The sequence below is a fragment of the Rhineura floridana genome, chromosome 11, assembly GCF_030035675.1.
Source record: "Rhineura floridana isolate rRhiFlo1 chromosome 11, rRhiFlo1.hap2, whole genome shotgun sequence".
Taxonomy (NCBI): Eukaryota; Metazoa; Chordata; class Lepidosauria; order Squamata; family Rhineuridae; genus Rhineura; species Rhineura floridana.
Window position 1 is genome coordinate 16497569 of NC_084490.1, and position 21990 is coordinate 16519558.

General features: G+C 43.4%; 1 protein-coding gene across 1 annotated transcript in view; it reads right to left on the bottom strand.

Moving 5' to 3' along the window:
- Positions 1-1229: 1229 nt before the first annotated feature.
- Positions 1230-21990, bottom strand: part of LOC133367497 (uncharacterized) — a 73186-nt gene continuing 52425 nt past the window's right edge. Inside the window, exons 21-23 of the mRNA XM_061591593.1 lie at positions 8953-9179; positions 8598-8880; positions 1230-5625 (exon numbers count right to left, since the gene is read on the bottom strand). Of these exons, the coding sequence (XP_061447577.1) occupies positions 5345-5625; positions 8598-8880; positions 8953-9179 (791 nt within the window). The 3' untranslated portion in view covers positions 1230-5344. The remainder of the gene's footprint in view (positions 5626-8597; positions 8881-8952; positions 9180-21990) is intronic.

Sequence of the window (21990 nt, forward strand, 5' to 3'; positions counted from 1 at the left end):
GGACCCTGCTCCCAAAAAAGGGGTCTAAGACCCCCCCCCAAGCCCCTGCCCAGCTACACCCATGTGGACTGTCCTGAAAGGTCTGAAGTCAGCAATGGGAAAGGGAGGTGTGTCCAGCCAAAGGCAGAAATGCTTCAAAACATAGCCAGAAAAAACATTTTCACTGCATTTGAAGTGACTAGTGTGCTTACAGCCTCAATGTAGACCAATTATCTGATTCAATATAAGGCAGCTTCCTATATAGGTTTACTTAGAATCAAGTCTCATTGTGTTCAATGGGGCTTTCTCCCTAATAAGTTTGGTTAGAATGGCAGCTTTAGTTGCAGTTAGGTCCCACTGAAATCAATGGGGTATTAGTCATGATGTAGACTTTTTACAGATTTCAATGGGATGTAAGCATGACCAACTTACACAGCAAGACTATGTTAAGAAGTAGGCCGCACTGAGTTCAATGGGACTTACTCCCATGTAAATGTGTGTAGGACTGGAGACTTAGGCTACAATCCTAAATATGCTTACTAGGGAGTAAGCTGCATTGAACATAATGGGACTTCTTTTTGAGAAAAAAATCATAGAATTGTACTGTTATTCCTTGTTTTTATTTATTTTCTTACCTTTATATCCCACCTTTCTTCTGTCATGAAACCCAAGGTGGCATACGGTGTCATTGAGGCACTGTCCAGATTCAGACCTGCTTAGCTTTCGCAAGGTGGTGTTTGAGCACTTTTATATACTTAAACCAGAACTATCCGTAGAAGCTGAAATGATGAAACTGAGGTTACCATACTTTGGACACATAGAAAAGACAATACTGGGAAAAACAGAAGGGAGTAGAAAAAGAGGCGGACCAAACAAGAGATTGTTTGATTCCAAAAAGGAAGCCACAGACCTGAACTTAGAAGATCTGAGCAGGGTAGTTTGTAAAAGATGCCATTGGAGGTCGCTGATTCATAGGGTCGCCATAAGTCATAATCGTCTTGAAGGCATATTCAATCATTGAAAATTTCTAAGCGATATAGCCTCATGTGCCTTCAGACTATATTCTGGGACCGGCCCGATAACAGACTTCAGGAAATCCAAAGATGCATTTGCAGAGTTGCCTTGAAAATGGAAAAACAAACAAACAACCTGGACATTCTCACGATTGCTCCAGACTGATCCCCAAGGAGATTCCTGAGTTGCCAAACCACTCTGTCCCACCTTCTCACCAAATGAAGACACTGCAAGGCTAGAATTGGAAAACCTGTATTTACGAGTAACCATCCATAAGGTACATATAACGCTACTCCACAGACATGCTTTCTCCACATCTTTTTTATATGTAACGAAGTACTGAGTTGCTGAAGGATAATTTTGTTCCCAATTTCATAAAAAATACACAGCGTATGGGCAAATCCAAGAATAGTCTGATAAAATTGGAAGCTAAATGTTGATATCCTACAACAAGCAGAGGCGTGGTCCCTTGTGCCAGAGTGTCTTGTATTGAATGTTGTGCTATCAGACAGCCTGTGGTCATCAGCTATCATGAAGAAAAAAACTGATATCACCCTTAGTGCACCTTCCTTGTGTTTCTGACAGGTCTTCTCAGTGCTTTGTCAAGTGTGACCACTGAATGATACTCAAAGTAGGGGTTAACCGCAAGACTGGAGATCTCTAGGCAGCAGAGAGGGCTCAAGTTATGAATGCTCAAATTGGACAGTGTTAATTAGTCTACCTGATTTATGTTAAAGAACAGTAAATGATCAGTTATTTAATTTAGCACTATATGCTTTACTCCATTTGGATTTTCAGCAAAAGGCACTGAAATGGTCTGGACTGATCCTGTCAAAATCATAGCTGCCTTGGCAAAATCGTCTTGGTAAACATGGGAAAATTGCAAAGCAAAGTCCTGCCCTCTCATCTTCACAGCTCAGAACAAGGACTTAGAAGTGCTCTTCACTGCTTGTTTGCACAGTTTTCTTTCTTGTCTCCCCCCTCCCATTGGATTAATTAACTTTTTACTAAGTGAGAGGAGAATACTACTTTTGACTGAGTATCAGGTGACCATGTACATTTCCTCATATTTCTCTGCAACAATGAGCAAGGTGAAGAAATGTGATGATTTAAAAATAAATTGTGTGTGTGTTTAAATTAAAATAGGATTTTAACACTTCAAAGAGAACAATTATTTTAAATACCAATTATATTAGGCATTTTTAAATAACATGGTTTAAAAGAAAATCTATATACTTTAAAGTTACACAAAACCTCTTAAAAGTGAATCAACACTATCCCTCTAATACTGAACTCACATGGCAAGAGCCAATAGAAATGGAGCCAAGACAATGTCACTGACAAATAAGAGGGAGGCTATCAGTGTGTTTGAGAGCCAGTGTGGCATAGTGGTTAGAGCACTAGGATCTGGGAGACCAGGGTTCGAATCCCCACACAGCCATGAAGCTCACTGGGTGACCTTGGGCCAGTCACTGCCTCTCAGCCTCAGAGGAAGGCAATGGTAAACCACCTCTGAATCCTGTTTACCATGAAAACTCTATTCATAGGGTCGCCATAAGTTGGGATTGACTTGAAGGCAGTCCATTTCATTTCCATCAGTGTGTTCAGGGGAACCTTGATGTCTGCAGAAGAATATGTATTTACCTAAGGGTGTAAAACAATACCGAAAGGGGCACCCTCCAATAGCCCAATGAAGATGAAGAATGCTTAGTAGCCACTGAATGTGAACTGTCAATCAGAAAAGAAATATGGAAGACTGGAGGGAGGGGGAATGGAATGTTCTGCTTGTGCTCCTAACAGCTTCTAGCAAGGGGTAGCCAATGCAGAGCCAGTTGCTGGACCACAACTCCCACTCACCCTGACCATTGACCATGCTGGCTGGGGCTGATGAGAGCTGGTGCATGACAACATCTGGAGAGTAGCAGGTTGGCTACCCAGGTGTCTTATGGTATCCTGGAGAACATTTTGCTGCAGATCCCTACCAAACATTGAATTCAAGTATGTGTTTTTCTCCTGTAATAGAATCACACGGACATATCTGATGATTAAGATGAAGCATTGTAAGTGACACAGTTGGCTGGATCCAAAGATCAGTCATGCTTAGGCCCCACTGAAATCAATGAGACTTTCGTTGTAGAGGCCTAACACCAGTTCCAGCCATCCCCAGGCAGCTGACAGAGCTCCAGTACCTCAGCAGGGCTCACCAGCACTGATCTCTGCTCTAGGCCTCCCATGCCAGATGGTGGGCAGCTATCAGCCATCATGTGAACTTTCACACAATGCCCTGGAATGCCCAGTGTAGGATCACTCCAGAGAAGCTCATGGCTGGATAGGGCATTGTGGGAAATTTTAAGTGGCAGCTCCTAGCCAGATAAGCTTATGGCTGGGTAGTGTAATATGATCACAGAGGACGCTTTGCTAAAAGCCCCTTCAAAACTGGAGCTAGTCATTATTAACTTTTTGCTCTGATTTCAGTGGGACTTAAGTTTGACTGTCTCTGGATCCAACCCAATGAGTCATGTAACTTACTTGGGGCTACCTATTCGGCCCAGCGACTAAACTCATTGCAGGAGCTAAGATCCAGGAGATGTCATCATTGATTGCACCAGGGTCAGTAAATGAGCCCACATCTTCCGTTCCAGTTTAATTTCCTCCAACAAGCTGAGCCCTGCTTGTAATTTCTTAAATTACAAAAGGATGATACCTAACAGTATGGGCAGCAACCACTCCCCATCTCATGGAGAAATGGTTTTACCCAGTAACTAAGATCTTAGTTCTGAGCACATTACAACCCTACACATAGCAGCTCAGAAGCAAGCTCCACTTTGTCCAATGGGTTATCTTTTCCAGATAAGTGTGCTGGTGAGAGATTTTGTTTAGTATTGTTGCCCATGTATGGAAAGCCAAACAGAAATCTGCTTCTTGTTTAAGTCAGGGGTATGGGTTGTAGGCCCCCAACATCCAGAGGGCACCATGTTGGCAACCCCTGTCCTAGAGGATGCTGGACATAGAGTGGATTGTTGCTCTTGCTTCATCTCACACCCAAATGACTCAAGTGTTCTATTCCCTGCTGGATTGTTCCCGCAATGGCTGCCTCTTTGCCTGCCTGCGTAGAAAAAGGATAATGTCACTTTCATTCCTATACCAGATGGCTGGATGTCTATTAGTTTGGAGGTGATAAGCCCCCCCTGTAAATAAGGAGGTTTCTGGATATTAAGTGGACTCCTTAGGTACATAGAAAAATGTAACTTTTGGGGATTCAAAGACAGACTTAAAAAATCCCCAAAGGCCAGACAAGGATCTCTGAGCTTCCCCGTGGACAAAAAGGGAGGGAAAAGGGAGAAGAGAGGGGTTCTAAAAGGAAGTAAAAGTTGGGCAGACTGAATGGTTCTATCAATTTAGTCTGTGGTTCAATTAACCCCCATGTCAATCACCTGTGGTCATAATGACATCAGGTGGTCTGCTTTGGTATAGTGCTGTGCAAAGAATCCTCAATGACCAGCTGATCGTCAGTGCTTGCAAATCACTTTGCACAGGACTTTACAAGTGCTGCTGACTGGCAGGATCTGCAAATCCCCTTTGGTCCAGATGCTTCCTTACCTGCCCCAACAGGTGTCGGATGGATGGGTGTGGCTTAGCCCAAATAGCCTGGTAGGCTAAATGGGGAGGCCTGCTGGGCCCAATGAGACCTGTGGGCTGGAGGTTCCCCATTGCAGTCTTGGGATGTATGTTGAAAGTTGTCTCCCTTCCCCACCTGCAACAACAGTACAAGATTTCTTTTCCAGGCTACTCTGAAGCAGAGGTGCAGTTGTCCAGAGTCGTGGGGTGTGTGTGTCATAGACCTATTACTTTTTTTGGAGCAGGGTCCCAGCCAGATCCCTATGTATGAGCCAATCAGCATGAAAAGGGAGCATGTTAGCCACTGAGAAGAGTCCTTGTCCTTTCGTGTTGATTAGAGCCAATCAAAGTGGAAGGAGGCAAGTGATGCACTGAGAAGACTCTTCTCAGCAGCTAACAGCCTCCCTTTTCATGCTGATTGGTTCCTAGGGATGTCTGCTGTAGCCGAGTGTGGACTTGCAAGATGACAGGGAGAGCAAGGAGGATGAGAGAAAGGGGGATGGGATGATCTTCTGCACTTCTGAATTTGCCGCTACACTACTGCCCTGGAGACCTGAACAAGAGCACTTCTGTGGTTGCCAGTCCCTCTTGTCTTTCCATCATTTTCTTCTTGGAGCAAAGTGAGTGCTTTGGAGAAGTCATCATATTGCTTTGTCTGTAGGAGTCCTGTGGAAATAGGGTGCAGGGTTTCCTGTGCCTTGGAAAGGTATTGCTCTCTGCCTTCCTTGTGGCTTCATCTCCCTTCAAGGTCATCAACGAGGTGTGGGTTTTTGGCCTTCAGCGCTTCATACAGCTTATCCTTGCAAAAGCGATTCCAGCTTGGCACAAGCTTGTAGAGCTCTCGCATTTTCTCTGGGTTTGTGTCCTTGGCGCAGACTTTCTGGTATTGCTCTCCATTTAGGACAGGACCGTACAATCTATCCAGCACCGACTCCACCAGGGTGGTACGCTGGATCAGATCCTCCCTGTGCTGCTCGATGAAGTGCATGCCAGGACAACTGGGAAACTGCAGCCCTAACAGGAAAGAGACAAAAAAAGCGCTACATGTTCACATTGCAGACTTAAACTGGTTGCCCAACTCATTCCCTCCTCCCCATGCCCCAAGGATTGTTGTTCCACAAGGGAAGGGGGGGGATTTCTCACAGAGCATTCTGAGCACCTCAGCAGTCTACAATTCCCAGAATGCTTTGGGCAAAGCCAAGGCAGATAAAGAGGTATAAAACTGAAAGAAGTGAGAAGAAGGTGCAAGGAAGCCATGGCTGGAGTCGGCCCTATCCTTAGTGATACTGAGGTGGCAGATTTAGGGGGTATCAAGAAAGGACAGCAAACTAAGATTAATCAATGTACTACTATTTTAATCTTGCTGCCAGAGAAGGGGAGAGGTGCTTGCAGGATTTCCTGCTACATTTGCCAAAACAGCAGCAATTGCCTGATCCCTTGACCTGGCTTTCCTGTTGTATTGTTTTTATTACACTGTCTTATTGCGTATTTTAATCATGGATTTCAATTGCTTTTGTATATTTGGCTTTTATATTTTTGTAGATTGTTTAGAAGTCACTTTAGGCATTAAGTAGAATATAAACTAAACATCATCATCTTGACCAGCCTTGACTACACTATGACTGGCAGGGCAGTCTCACATACTGCAGGCAGCAACATGTCTCAAGCTGGCCCTGACTGGGGTGAGAGACAGCTGTTAGACAACATCAACCCAGCCTGGCTTCTAGCCACCTCTTCCTGGAATGGCACTGGGGTCTGAGCAGGATTGCAAGTCTCTGGGATAGAAAAGAAGAATGTGTTTGTAGATGTGCGAAACAGAAGGGAATGCAGTAGAAGAGCAGCCATGATATATTTAATTTTTTGTATACGCAGTTTAGCTGTGTTGAGAAATACCAAGTAGGCAAGACATGATTTTTCACTGAGTTACCAACATTGGAATGTGCAGGCTTTTAAGTTACTCAGAATTCTTAATCAGGGAGAATGGCATGGGTTCTAAAAGCCATTAGCAGGCATGAGAGTAACCAGTTTTGCTCCTGGCATAGGTGAAGTTGAGTTACTCTCTGCCTGATGAAAAGTCCTGTGTAATTCACAAGTGTAAATATTCCTACATCACCAGAAGCTACTCTAGCTATATCAATTAGGGTACTCTGTTTCTTTTACATCCCAGGTCTTGTTTCTACAGACTTGGCCACCTGATGCTCCTGCCAGTTTCAGGAGTACAGCTTTCTCAAAGAGCACAGAAAGATCTCTCCATTTCCTCCACCCCCTTCTCTCATGATTGCAATAGAGGCCTAGCTGTGGTATTAAATGTGAAACTAAGCATGCCACTTCCTGTTGCATCTTCTGTGTTTTTGCCGTTAAAAGGAAGCACAGAGCTGGGGGGAGAGTTTCAGGATCATGTTGCACTGGAAGGGAGGGGATCTATCAGGTGCAGATCAGGTTAGGATGGCTCCATGGATTACACATGGGTGGATATATTTCATACAATACAGTTTAGGCGGTGAATTTAGTTTGGTTTCATAAAGGGTGTTTACCCTAGGCTCCTGATAAGGCTGCAAAGGGACATAAAAACCTGGATGCAAATGTTGACCCTTTAATTTAAAAAATCTACATAATTTTCTATTAAAATATTTTAAATCAGTGAAGTCAAACACACTTTCATCGCTTTTTTGTAATTATACATCTTTTTCATAAGGCATCAGAATTGTTCAATGGAATTGTTTCCTTGTGGCTCTGATGTGCTTGTGCCCTACCCCATCCTAGCAAGCACAAACAGGCAAAGTTCAACCTGAATTTTTCAAAGCTGCTTACTATGTGTCTGCAAATCAGCAGTTCTTTTATTGCTACTGTAGCCTCATTGGCTCAAACTGATTAGCAACCTTGTATTTTTAAAGCAAAAAGGAAAATACAATAATGGCCAAGGCTGCAATCCTAATCTCATTTACTTGGGAGTAATCCCCATTGAATTCAATAGGGGTTACTTCTAATGAGGCATGGATTGGATTGCAGCCTTAATCTTGAAGTGCCTGATGGTGTAAATTTGCCCACCTGAGTAGCATTGAAAGTTCCTCCCTGCAGACAGTTCAGCCCTGGTGGTGGTCATAGATTTTGGGTAGAGAATGGGTTATCAGAAGGACAAGGCAGTTTCAGAGTCCACAAATGGAAATGATGAAATACAGGAAAGTGAAAGTAACCAGAGGTTACAGGAAGGCAGGAAAAAGCAGGAATGAGTTTTTTTAAAAAGTCTGGAAATGTGGTATATTACAGTTGCACAACCCTCAGTCAGAAAACATGCTGACAGAGGTTCAGCTGTGCTAGAAACATTTCATTACTTTTTCAAAAGAACTGTTGAAAACTGCAGCGTCCATAAGCATCACAGAAGGACCATTAGGAAATATGGAGGTACTGAGGAAGAGCGAGAGCGAGAGGTGCAAGGGTTTGAATAAAAGAAGGTGATATGCTTAGAATTAATTAACAGAAAGAAAGAAGCTACAAATTAAAGGCTTCTATTTTCTAAGATGTTTATTATTTTCTCTATTATTGTTATGTTCTGTAATGGATTTTTTTTTTACTCACAGGGAAAGTGTAGTAAAGGATAAATATAAAAAGAGTTTCACTGACAAGAAAGGAAAACCGCCCTGCAGAAGAGCACTCGCAGCGTTATTCTCTTGAAACCCTCTGTAATGACAGTTTCTTTTCCTTTCTGAAATCAGGCAGTTGCGTCAGGAGAGGGAAAGGAGGTGTATGTCCGAAGACGAGCCTCCCGGTTTCAGAGCCCCCTCCCCAATTTGGTAAGGCCTTCCCCCAAATTGTGACAAAACGGCTCTTTACCTGAACCGGTTAAATTAAGCTCGCCTCTACCTGTCCTCCACCTCCGGAGGATTTTATCTGGATCCACCAACACCCCCAACCCGGGAAAAGTTTTGCTCCTCTGCAGACCCAACGTCGTGACAAGACGGGCAAGATGGGCCAGTGCGGCCCCTTACCGTTCCCGGTGGCTTCGAGGAGCTTCGCCGCCTGGTCCTTGCAGTTGATGGCTTCCAGGACCTCGGCCGTCAGCCGCACCGCGTAATCCTCGGTGTAAAAGGCGATCAGCAGGTCGATGAGGTCCAAGGCGTCCGCCTTCTGCAGCCGCCCCCGAGGGATGTTGTCGTAGCCTTTCTTGACGGGGATCTCGTTCAGTTTGGCCTTGAACTTCCGCAGCTCGCCCTCGTCCAAGTTCTCCAGCGTGTCCAGCAGGCGGTCGCGGATCGTCTTCGGCATCGCGCTCTTTCAGCACCGCCAGCCGAGAGCAGGAAAGCCTCACCCTGTAAGTGAGGCGAACCGAAGTTGGAGACCCACCACCGCCGAGCTGCAGCTGGAGTCGGAGCTGGTGAGGGAGCAGGACGGGACTGCAAGCCTGCAGCGACTGTGGTTGGTGCTGCGGGCAGGAGGGAGGCGTGGCCTGAGTCCGAAGAGCGAAAACGCTCCTGGCCCAGCTTTTCTCTTCCCGCTTCCTTCCTCGTGGCGCTGGGCCAGCAGGAGGCGCTTCTGTGCGCCGTGCCTCTTTCGGGGACTTCCAGCTGCGCCTTGCGCAACAGCACAAAAGGCTTCGAGGAGATAAGTTTAGCACCACGCGGCTTCTGCAGCGTCGAAGAGAGAGAATTTAGGAAGCTGCCTTATACAAAATCAGACCATTGGCCCATCTAAACTGAGGATTGTCGGCACTGACCGGCAGCGGCTCTCCAGGGTTTCGGGCACAGAGACCAGAAGCACAGTCGCTGTTCTGCCGGTTCCAGTGCGTCTCCACCCCTCTTTTCTGAAAACGGGGGCACGCCATACTAGTCAAACCTCGTCCTTTTGTACTGTGAAACCTGGTGGGAGAAGCCTGAGTGCGTGTTTAGTTTTTTGATTCAGCTTCAAAGAGATTTTGCAACTCGGCAGACCTACCCGTTCCCCCTCCAGGTGTGGTAATGGAACCGCTTTGCTCTGGTGATTTGTGTTCACAACCTCAGATATGGCGGGTAGCTCAATGAAAACATTGACCCAGTGTGCGGCACCTGTGAAAAAAACGGTTTTTATGTTAGGGATCTCTAGGAAAGGGTTTGAAAATAAAAGTATCATAATGTTTATATGCAAATTTATGGTACACTTGCTATATTTATATACTCTTGGAGAACTATGCACTGCCTTGTGTATTTTTGTAGAAAGGTGAGGTAAGCATTCAATAAAATAATAAGGCTGATGATGAACAGAGTTCTGGTTGCTGCATCTTAAAAATGATATTGTAGACCTTGAAGAGGTGCAGAAAAGACCAACCAAAATGATCAAGGAGACTGATGTAATTCCCCTGTCAGGAAAAACTACATCATCTGGGCCTTTTTGGGAGATAAGATAGAGTTTTTGATCAAGCTAGAGCAAACCAAAGGCCAATATATCACAATCTACAAAAAAGAAAAAGACGAGAGATGTCCAGTATGCTACAATACTCCTGTTTGCATAGGCACAGCTGCTTCACTTTTTTAAACGTACAGTGGATATGGCACTTCCAGGGATACTTACAATAATAGCTGCAATTCAAATACACTCTACAACATGTATTATACGAATTGGTAGTAGGTATGGAAACAAAAATTCAAAGAGCATCTCCACATCTTCCCATAATGTAAACCAGAGGCAGGAACCAGACAACAGGGGCTATGGAATACTTTTGTCCTGAGAAGAGCTGTGCGCATGAACAACCCTGAAGGTGCATACTCAATATCATGTTGATTCATTGCTATCTGTTCTCACAGTCAGGGTGGTTTATGAAGGACAACGTCCAGGATAGCGTGTAGGCAATTTGTATAAAGGCAGAACATGCTCAGTTTCCATAGGTAAACTGCTGAAAACATATTAAACCTTCTGTTTCACTAGTACCTCCTTCATTGTCATACTCAGGCAAGTAATGCATCCTTGTAAATACCCTTAAAGTACTCCTGTTTTTGCACATTTTATTTATTTATATCCCACCCTTCCTTCCAGTAGAAGCCTAGGGCTAGTTATGGAAATAAGACAGATTCATAAATTTTATTTATTTACATTTATATCCCACAAGGTGGCCTACATGGTTCTTCCCTTCTCCAATTTATCCTCACAACAATCCTGCGAGGAAGGTTACAGTGACTTGCAGCTTTGTGGGTCAAAGTGGGGATTTGAACCCTGGTCTCCCAGGTCCCTGTCTAGCACTCTAACAACTATACCACACTCAATATAGTCTTGTCACTGTATAGTAGAGAAGAACTACTGACTCCTATGGAGAGACTGCCATTGGTAACAAAGAGTAAGCAAGAAGCAAGTCACACTTTGTGTGTGTTTGGTTTAGTGTGGAGTGTCTGATGGGACAAGGTTTTGGCAAACTTGGGAGGTAGAAACAGTGCAGGAGCAGTAAAACGCAGAGTGGAGGAAGACAGAGGAGACCATACTAATCAATTAGGAATGTGACACAAGTTGTTTCCAGCAATTCTGCCCTGTCCTCTGATGTTGGGGGTGTTTGCAGAGGGAGCATATAGTACTGCTATTAAAGAAATGTAGACACCCCACCAATCTCAAGCCAGATCATGCCCCAACCTGTAGTCTTCTAAAAAGAACAGCTAAGGGTGCATGTGTAAAAAACAAAGGGTCCAGGTGTGTGTAGACTAAAGGAACTGCAGGGATGCATCAGCAAGAAGTCCCAGGATATTAAAAAATACAAAGTGCTGATTCCAGAAGACGTGAGGACAACAGGCTGTTTTTCTTTGGCTTTGCGACCCAGCATCTAACAGTGTAGGAAACACACTTTTCCTCTTAAGATATCTTTCTGCTTCTGGGAGATGCAAGTGACAAGAGGAATTTGTCTTGACTTTCACTTATAAGCAAGAGGGATTTGCATGTTTTTGCTCACTAAGCTCAGGATAGCATATTTAGATTGCAACCCTATGTCCACTTACCAGGGAGCAAAGTACAACTGAAACAAATGAGACTAATTTTCAGGTACGTCTGTGGAGTGCAGAAGGAAGGCCTGAAAGTCCTCTGGGAAACCGCACTAAAACTCTGCTGCAAGGTAGCGTTTTCATTATCAAGAATGGATTAGTTGCTGTGTGTGTGTGCTACTAAATTTGTTTAAAGCAGCACAGCAGCAGAGTAGCAGCAGATGTTGAAATGCGAGTGTGCCAGGTGTGTGTGTGTGTTTACCTAAGAAAGCAGGCTTTTACCCTGCATCAGGATCACTGAGACTGGAGACTTAGTAAAATAAGAAAAGCTACTTTATTTATAGAAATACATTTTAGATAGAAAGGCATACCTAGTTCTAACTAAGTTGGAGGTGCAAAGCCAAGGTGTGGGAGTTGACCTCATGGCTAGGAGAGAGAGAGCAGAGACAAAGGTGTCTCCTCTCTCCCGGACAGTCAGAGAAGAAAGGAAGGGAAGGGGCAGAAGGAGGACGGCAGGTAAGCTTCCCTAAAGACGGAAAAGTCTAGAAGCCAGAAGGAAGTCAGTCAGAGCATCCCAGGTAAAGGTAAACAAGCCTATCCATCTGGAGGACCCTAGCTCTATCTTCCTTCTGGAACATAAACAAAAGAACAAAACAGGAGTTGCTCTTGCTCCACTTCTAACACCCTTTCTCAACGAATGTTTGGTTCAGCCCACGAGGTTCATCTTGTCTCGCAGCTTGCAGTGTCTGACTTTGCCCAACGCCTTCGTGAGAGAGTCTGCAGTCATGTCTTCTGTTGGACAATACTCCATCTTGAGTAGTCCTCTGCGGTAGGCATCTCTAATGAAATGGTGCTTCACATCTATGTGCTTTGGTCCGTGAACTCACCCTTTCTGACTCCATGAGCCTAATGGATCCTTGGTTGTCCTCATGCATCACAACAGGCCCTGGTATAGAGATGCCTAAATCTTTGAACAGTTCAAGCAGCCACATCAGCTGTCTACTTGCTTCAGAAGCTGACACATACTTTGCTTCTGTGGAAGAGAGTGCTACAATCTCGTTTCTTGCTTGCCCAGCTGATCACTGAATTTCCATAGTAGATGTTTCCACTTGTGGATTTTTGATCTGTAGTGTCTTCAGCCCAATCAGCATCTGCATATCCTGCTAGTTTGGGATCTCGAGTAGCTGCTAACTTCAGTTTCATTGTCGGAGGAAGATGGCTGCTGGCAGGCAGGTCCACTAGCGAGCTCTGGAGCTCATACCCACCTCGCCTCTTTTTTTGCTATCTTTAGAGATATTCTTTGGAAATTTTTATTCTGGAACCTAACAGCATCAACAACACCTATTTTTTGAAGGCTATGGAACCATTTTATCAGCAAGAAAACAGACTCTTTATCAGCCGGTGAGTCACAACTCTGCTTCGCACTACTAACTCAAGGAATATAATTTACCATAACAAAATCTAAGGATTCCTAAGATAAAACTACTTAGCCTTGGAGTCGACAATTTATAATTATACCTCCGTTCATCTTAGAGTTTAAAAGGCAAACCTTATAGTTTTTAAAATGGTTCAAACAAGGAAAAGATGTTATGAACATGACCATAAATCAGACCAGGTTTTGGAAGAATCTGGGAATGGGGATCAACAGCTTAAAATTACAAACTTCTTTTTACCAACCAAAGCGGATAAGACAAAGAGAAATGCGTCACGATCTATTGAGAAAACCCCTTCCCAAATCGAAACAGAACAATTCTGTACCTGCTTGAGTGAGGATTTCCAGGCAAGGGATGACCCAGAAATTATACAAAGCCTGGTGTATGGAACATCCACAGATCCCCTTTTTGGGCAGACGCATACACCTAGTCTGATCAACTCTCTGCTGCAGGTACCTGAGAGCAAGGAGACGCCATCTTCCTCTCTGTACAAGGACAGTGACTTACATTCCCCCTTAGACATTCTGTCTACTGTGCATGCTACAGACATCGACAGCCTGACTCCCGTTTTTACTCAATCACAGCCATCTTCTGCCTGCTCTACAGAAGTTACTGAAACCACGGAACTGGCACAAATTGGCCAAAAACTACTTCTAACTGGCCAAAAATGTGTGCAGTTACAATTAGCCATCGTGGCAAAAGAGACTGAAAACATCAAAGCTTTTTTGGAAGAAACAAACCACCTTCTAAAATCATTTATGGAAGAACTATCCAAACTATATTTGAGTTTAAACTACACTCTTCCCCCCCACAAAACAACAACAACACTGAAGTGTGCAAACATAAAGAAACCTCGTATTGCACCTAAGGAGAAAAAATCCAAAAACATAAAAAATTACAAACCGCCAAGGAGTAAGAAGATGAACTTTCAGAAACTTTTTAAAGTACTTAAAGCTCAACAGCAAACAGCTTCGCAAACAAAGAATTTATCTGCTTCATCTACAGCGAGAACACCCCCTAGATCTTATTGCAAAGCCTTACCAGAAAGAAAAAAAAGTCCAAATCTCCCAGAGCTACTTACTCACCCCAACCCGAGGTCCTATAGCGGAAAATGCTCTACCAATAACAAGATTTCACGACGAGAGAATACAAATGGGAATTGGCTTCTCAAATATAATTCAAACAAACTTGCACTGCTGAATCTTCCTCTTCTTAACATCAAAGAAAAAGTAAACATCAGGAAGCAAAGAGTGTGTTACGCCCTCCAGTCGTTAGGTGTAATGGATTTACGGCCTGACGATATCTCGTATGTGGAATTCCTTTACAACCCCTCAACAAAAACGTCTGCTTTATTTACCTTTAAATCGGCTGAGACAACAGCACGGATAATTGCAAATAAATCCCTTCTCAGCTACCATGGAATATCCGTTCAGAGACATTTCACAAACATGGCTAGTCCAATTTCCCTGTTCACAAAGAGAACTCCAACAACAAACCTTATCTCTTCACAAGAGAGGAGGAAGTCTTCCTCGAACAGCAGCAAAAATACATCAAACTCTGGAAACTTGGATCCATTCCTGGAACAGCTTCCTCTTAAAAGCACATTAAACATGAACTGCTCTTATCTATCATTAGGATCAACTATGCTGGAAAAGAATTTATCCCCTTTGACTCCCCCAGCACAAGAAACGTTAAACTTTGAAACACTTAACTCCATAAACTCTGATCTTATTATTTTGGATGAAGTAAGCTCCTCCCCACCACCAGCTCCTATTTTTGTTCCGTTACAGTCACCTTCTTCTCTGGTAAACAGTAAGGAAAATCAAGATCTTGCATTTGACTTTGCTTGTGAGGGAGAGGAGGAACTATTAAATAGTTTCCATACATTCACTGAGAATGAACAAAGTGAGGTCATAAACAAAATGCAGAACCTGTTAAACAATCTAAGGGCAAAAAGGACATGTTCCAGATACTTGGAGGACTATGAACTGAACTCACCATCCAGCATTCAAGTTTCTCCTCTGAAAGTTCCCTTAAAGGTACTGCCACATAGTTACTCAAATGTTTGTAGACCTAGCACAATATGTGATGTGATAGTACATGAGGTTCCTGAACTGACTTGACAACCCTTATTAAATTCTAAAAACCCGATTCTAACCTGTGAATCTCCTGAAAAAATGGTAAACCCTCATTTCAGGACATCACAGCACTCACTCTGCAAATCTTATACAGCAAAGGAAATTTCTAATCCTACGAATTCAACTATTAATGCATGCCAGGTTTCTGTTCTCTCACCTAATTTTACATTCCACCTTCTCTCCTGGAACATTGCAGGGTGGAATGCCAAACAAAAAATTCCTGACTTTATTACTTTTCTGAACAAATTTGACCTAATTTTCTTACAGGAGACGTGGTGTACCCTTAAATTAATAGTGGATGGTTTCTCTTGTTCATGTTTACCAGCGACCTATTCCCAACCCAGTTCCAAAGGCAGACCCAAAGGAGGCCTAGCCATACTCATTTCTACTTCTGTAACAGCTCGCTCTATAAGTTTAACCCCTTGTAAAAACATTGCACAGGCTGTTTTATTATCTTTTAGCACATTTTCTCTTCTGTTAGTAAATGTTTATATTCCCCCTCATGCCTCTCGGGCACAAATTGACCGTGACTGGGACGTTCTTACCAATTATCTAACATCACTCGAGGCTAAATTCCCCCAAGCGCCTCTCATTGTTATGGGTGATTTCAACGCCAGGTCTGGCCCCCACAATGATGCGCTATTTGCTTCAAACCTCTGGGGGGGCGAGGACACCGCCCCATACCTCCCATACTATGCTAGGACTTCCAAGGACCCCAAGATAAATTATGGTGGAATATGTTTATACCGATTCCTTGCTAGACACAGCCTAATAATGTTGAACGGTCATAAGCAGATAGATTCATGTGCGGAATTTACCTACATTTCTGGCCTCAGGTGCAGTGTCATCGATTACGCCTTGATCTTGCATTCCCTGTTCAGGTTTATTTTGGACTTTTCTGTCGGCTCCAGACAGGATAGTGATCACCTTCCCCTTACCTTTTCCTTTTATCTACCAGAACGCGGTCGCTTGCTCCTTACCCATAAACCAATGGCAAATCTAATCCACCCCACCCATAAAAGGACATTTTGGACTCCCACAGTAGCCTCTAATGTGGCCTTATTTCTCACTTCCCCCTCTGCCCTGTCCTTACAGAGGGAGATCATGCATGCTTCTGATTCATATTTAGCGTCAATAGTGTATAACTCCTTAATTACAAAACTTAAAGCCTCTATTATCCCACCATCTTCTTCCTTCAGGGCTCCTCCTACCACTGGTTTTCCCAGATGGTTTGATAAGGACTGTCTTGATGCTAAGAAACAGCTGAGACGGCTATACCATCAATATCGACACCAAAATTTAACCACCCTCCCCCCTGAGTATTTTATTATCAAAAAATACTACAAGCATATGATAGTCATCAAAAAAAGGCAGGTGATGCACGAAGATTGGGAAGCCTTAATTCAAGCTTCCAGATCAAATAATTCGAAGTGTTTTTGGGAGCTGGTTTCTGGTTCTATGAGCCCACTAAATCCGGCCCCTTGCCACATTTCCCCATACCTCTGGGAGAAATATTTTTCTGCAAACAACGAGACTGTAAATGCTGTTTCCTTTATTGATAATTTAACAAATCTTCCCACTTGGCCACCTGTAACCCAAAAAGAAATTATTGATTTGATTGCTAGCTTGAAATCCGGCAAAGCTCCTGGACCTGATAATATACTTTCTGAAATGTTGAAGGCACACCAAGCTTGGTGGGCCCCTCTTCTAGCAAATTTCTTTACTCTGATCAATAATTCTGGATGCTTCCCTGAGTCTTGGCTTGAATCCATAGTTATCCCTATATTTAAAAAAGGGAACAAAGAGGACCCAGTAAATTACCGCCCAATTAGCCTCCTTTCCATTATTGGCAAACTATATGCCTGCTACTTAAAAGAGAGACTCTCATCTTGGTTGGAGGAGGATAATATCCTTGGGAGGGAGCAGGCAGCTTTCCGGAAAGGTAGGTCTGGGATAGAACACTGTGTGATTTTAAATCACTTAGCTGAAAAATACAAGAACCGCTGGGGTAACGGCCTGTTTGTTGCCTTTGTCGACTTGAAATCGGCTTTTGATTCCATCCCTAGGGAGATACTATGGGCGAAACTCGCAAAATCTACGATCGACAAGAGACTCCTCTTCTTAATTAGCCGTCTGCACCACCACACATCCTTTCGTGTTAGATGTAGTCGTGAAGGTCATCTCACAAACCCCATTACTACAACAAAAGGAGTTAGACAAGGCTGCATACTAGCCCCACTTTTATTTAATTTTTTCATGAATGATCTGTCCCTTTATTGTCAATCCCCGGACTTCCACCCCCCTAAGTTAGCAAACCTGCATTGTCCCTTGTTATTGTATGCAGATGACGCTGTTCCCCTTTCTGTTTCTAAAGTAGGACTCAAACGCCTAACTAAAGCTTTTATGAGTTTCTGTCATGATAACAAACTATCTATAAACTTTTCCAAAACTAAGATCTTAGCTTTTGCCAAGCACTCTCCTGCTCACGCATGGACAATTAATACCCATAAAATAGAACAGGTTTCTCATTTCAAATACCTTGGTATACTTTTTCATTCCTCTCTGTCCTGGACTCCCCATATCCGTGGGGCTATTTCTACTGCTCGCAACTCAGCCAGTGGTATTCGAAGGTTCTTCTTCACTAAAGGAGGACAATACATTCCGGCAGCCCTAAAGGTTTTTAGATCCAAAACTATTTCTCAACTTCTCTACGGGGTACCTTTATGGATTGGCGCCTTCAACCCTTCTGCGGAGGCAGTTCTCTCCTTGTTTCTCAGACAAATTTTTGGCGTTCCCAGGTGCGTTCCTGCGGCGGTCCTTAGGTTAGAATCTGGTCTAGCCTCACTTGAGTCTCAAGCGTGGTTGGCCGCCCTAAATTTCTAGTTTAAAATGTCTTATGAAAAATCTACTGGCTATCTCCCTTTACTCTGGGAAGACTCTTTTACCTCGAAATGGGCCCGTACGTTTACAAATTACCTTGCAAGTATTGGCCTCTCAATTGAACATCTGATGTCCCTCGCTCCAGAGACAGTTAAACATTCTATCCGGACTCGTATTAACGATATGGACTTCCAACGCTCCATAACTGCAGCCACCTCGACCTGTTCTCCTATTCACTTTGGTCTGAGCTTTGTGCCTATGCTCAGTGCCCCTTATCTGGAAACTCTTACGATCCCCAAATATCGTCTAGCCTTTACAAAGGCTAGATTTAACTGTCTTATCTCTGCCTTACTTGAAGGGAGATTTAAACGTATCCCGTATGCAAACCGATTATGCATTTGTGGTGTCAGCGCCATACAAACTCTCTCTCATGTCATCTTTGAGTGTGCCCTATATGACGATATTCGCTCCAAATTCATAACCCCCATCATAAATAAATACCCCTACAAACCGCTTAACTGTTTACTTTTACATCTCTTGTCAGCAGCTAATAAGGATACTGTCTTGTCAGTTGCTAAATATATTTTCGCGGCTCAATCAATTCGGAAGGCATCTATCCCTTCAGAAGCTTCCGCCATCCAGCTGTAACTGTTTTCCTTGTTGTTTTATTGTTTTACTGTTTTTAACATGACTGCAACTTTGTAACCTTTTATTATAAATGTATGTAGTTTTATTTATAAATGTCTTTTGGTCTATGACTGTATCAATAAAGATTGATTGATTGAGATATGTGCTTTGGTCCGTGAACTCACCCTTTCTGACTCCATGAGCCTAATGGATCCTTGGTTGTCCTCATGCATCACAACAGGCCCTGGTATAGAGATGCCTAAATCTTTGAACAGTTCAAGCAGCCACATCAGCTGTCTACTTGCTTCAGAAGCTGACACATACTTTGCTTCTGTGGAAGAGAGTGCTACAATCTCGTTTCTTGCTTGCCCAGCTGATCACTGAATTTCCATAGTAGATGTTTCCACTTGTGGATTTTTGATCTGTAGTGTCTTCAGCCCAATCAGCATCTGCATATCCTGCTAGTTTGGGATCTCGAGTAGCTGCTAACTTCAGTTTCATTGTTGCAGTGCCCTTTAGGTATCTTGCCACTCTATTGCTTTCCAGTCCTTTTTGGTTGGCGAGCTGGTTTTTCTGCACAAGTATCCCACTCCTACCGCCACATCTGGCCTGCTAACAGTGCTGATATACAGAAGTTTTCCGATGGCTTGTCTGTAGCTCTCATGGTCTTCCCATGGTTGTTTGTTCTGGTCTGGTTTCAGGTATCCTACTTCCACTGGCGTATTTATTTATTATTTATTTATTACACCCCACCTTTCTTTTTTCATGAAACCCAAGGCGGCTTACAGATGGTTACCAGGCGGTCTCCCACCCAGGCACTGACCAGACCTGACCCTGCTTAGCTTCAGCAGGGAGCTGGCCATATGTGCCTTCAGATGCTGGATGTGCATCCTTCAGTCCTAGACTCTCGAGAAGGTCTTGGATCTTTTGTTTTTGATTCAGCAAGAAGGATCCATCATCTTCTCTTTCAATTTGTATTCCAAGGTAGTGAGTGACATCACCCAGGCACTTCACTTCAACCTCCTTGTTGAGATGATTTACTAGCTGTTGCTTGTCCATTGGGTCTTGATAAGCCAACAGTAGATCATCAACATAAATCAGTAAGTCCATCTACTGTTCTTGAATCTGCATGGCTCTCCTCTGCCTTGTACAAAACCTTCCTTCAACAGCATTTTGCTCAGTTTCTCATTCCAGTCTCTGGCAGCCTGTTGTAAGTCCATGGATGGACTTTTGAAGTTTACACACTAGGGTTTTCTTTGCTGGAACTTCAAACCCTGGTGGTCGTTGCATGTAGATTTCTTCATGCAAGAATGCTGTTTTTATATCCATGTGCTCTGCTTGCATTTTCTTGTTGGCAACAACACTCAGAAGAGTTCTGATAGATGTGTATTTGACTACAGGAGCAAATGTTTCATGGTAGTCTTGTCCATATTTTTGAGAGTATCCTTTGGCTACTACTCTTGCCTAGTATCTCTCAACATTTCCTTCAGCATCTGACTTCTTTTTGAATACCCACTTGCAGCCTACAGCTTTCCTTTCTTGAGGAAGCTTGGTCAGTGTCAAAGTTTTATTTTTGTGTAGAGATTCCAGCTCTTCCTTGGCTGGCTGCCTCTACCTCTCAGCTTCAGCTTTGGGTAAGGCTTCAATCTCTTTCCAGGGCTCTGGCTCTGGAAGTTCATCTCTCACGAGGTAAGCAAATCTCTCTGGTGGTACACCTCTGTTGGTGCGTTCAGAGCGTCTGGGTGCCAGCGCTTCAGCTGCACCTTCTGGCTCTGATGCTTGTTCTGGCTCTGTTGCCTCTTCTGGCTCAGACTCCTCACCTTCCTCTGCAGGTATATTATTGTTATACCTTCTGTGGTGGAAGAATAACTCAGCTTCTTCTTCCTTTTCGCTGTCATCTGTTTGGTGTGGCACCCCTTCTGGTCGGTGTGCACACTTTCCTTCATCAAATTGGACAGCTCTGCATACTTCAACTTCGCCAGTTTTGGGATCTATGATTCGGTATCCCTTCTGCATTGGAGAATATCCAATGAATATTACTTCTCTTGCAGTGTTGTCAAGTTTTGATCTCTTTTGTTTCGGGATGTGCACAAAGGCCTTGCACCCAAATACACAAAGGTGAGACACGCCTGGTGTCCTATCATGCCATAGCTCAAATGGTGTTTTGTTGGTTGCAGATGCAGGAAGTCAGTTCTGCAGGTAAGTAGCAGTAACCGCAGCTTCTCCCCAGTACTTCTTTGGTAACTGGATCTTCCAACAAGGAATTAATCATTTGTCCAAGAGTCCAGTTCATGTGTCCCGCAACCCCATTTTGTTCTGGGTTGTACACAACTGTAGTCTGGTGCTCTATGCCTTCCTCATGGAGAAAGTCTTGCATAGCCCTAGACACGTATTCCCCTCCATTGTCAGATCTTATGATTGGCTTTCTGCCAAATTTGTTGGACACAATCCTGACATAGTTCTTCAGTTTTTGAAGTACTTGACTTTTCTCCTTTAGCAGGTACATTGTAGTATACCTGGAGTAGTCATCTATAAATGTCAGCATGTACAAATTTTCACCTTGGGATGGCACTTTCATTGGCCCACAAAGATCAGTGTGAATCAATTCTAGAGGCCTTTTGGTTTTCCTCTCACTTTTCTTAGGAAATTTTGGGTTCACACTCTTTGTCTTAATACAGCACTCGCAAGTCTGTGTACATTTGCAGTCCCATTTTAATGCCTCTTACCAAATTCTCTTTTTCTAGAGCTGTGACTCTAGCTAAGCTGGCATGTTCCATCCTTCTATGCCAGATATGCAAGCATTCAAATTTACAGGTTTCCTTGACCAAATTTCCATGCATAGTTTCAATATACTCTAAGTGTAAAAGACAATCTCTCAATTTTGCAGTGCAACATATTTCTCCTTCATCTAGAACGTGGCAAAATTCTCCACACCTCCTAATTTCATTATTTTTGTAGCACTTATTAAATTATCTTTAAAATCTGGAACATAAAGACAATTCCTAAGTTCAAGCTCCCTTTGACCACCTGGTGTTTTGCACAGCAATTCAACTGTACCAATTCCTTCACAAAAGAATATTTGTCCAGACGCTGTATCTTTTGCTTGTGACTTTTAAAACTTTTAAACAGGTTTTTATCAATTACAAGATGCGAGGTGGATCCTGAATCAATTAAAAATCTGCTTTTGCAATCATCCTTCCCTTCATGAGACACATAGTAATTTGAAGCCTTTGTTTTTTGCTTAAAGTCAGCATGCCTAGGGACTTCCCTTACTTCGGCTTGCCTCTGTTTAAAGTCAGGCCTCGCTGTTGTTTGCCACCTATTGCATTCACTTTGAAGATGTTTTGGAGAGCTGCATTTAAAACAGAACTT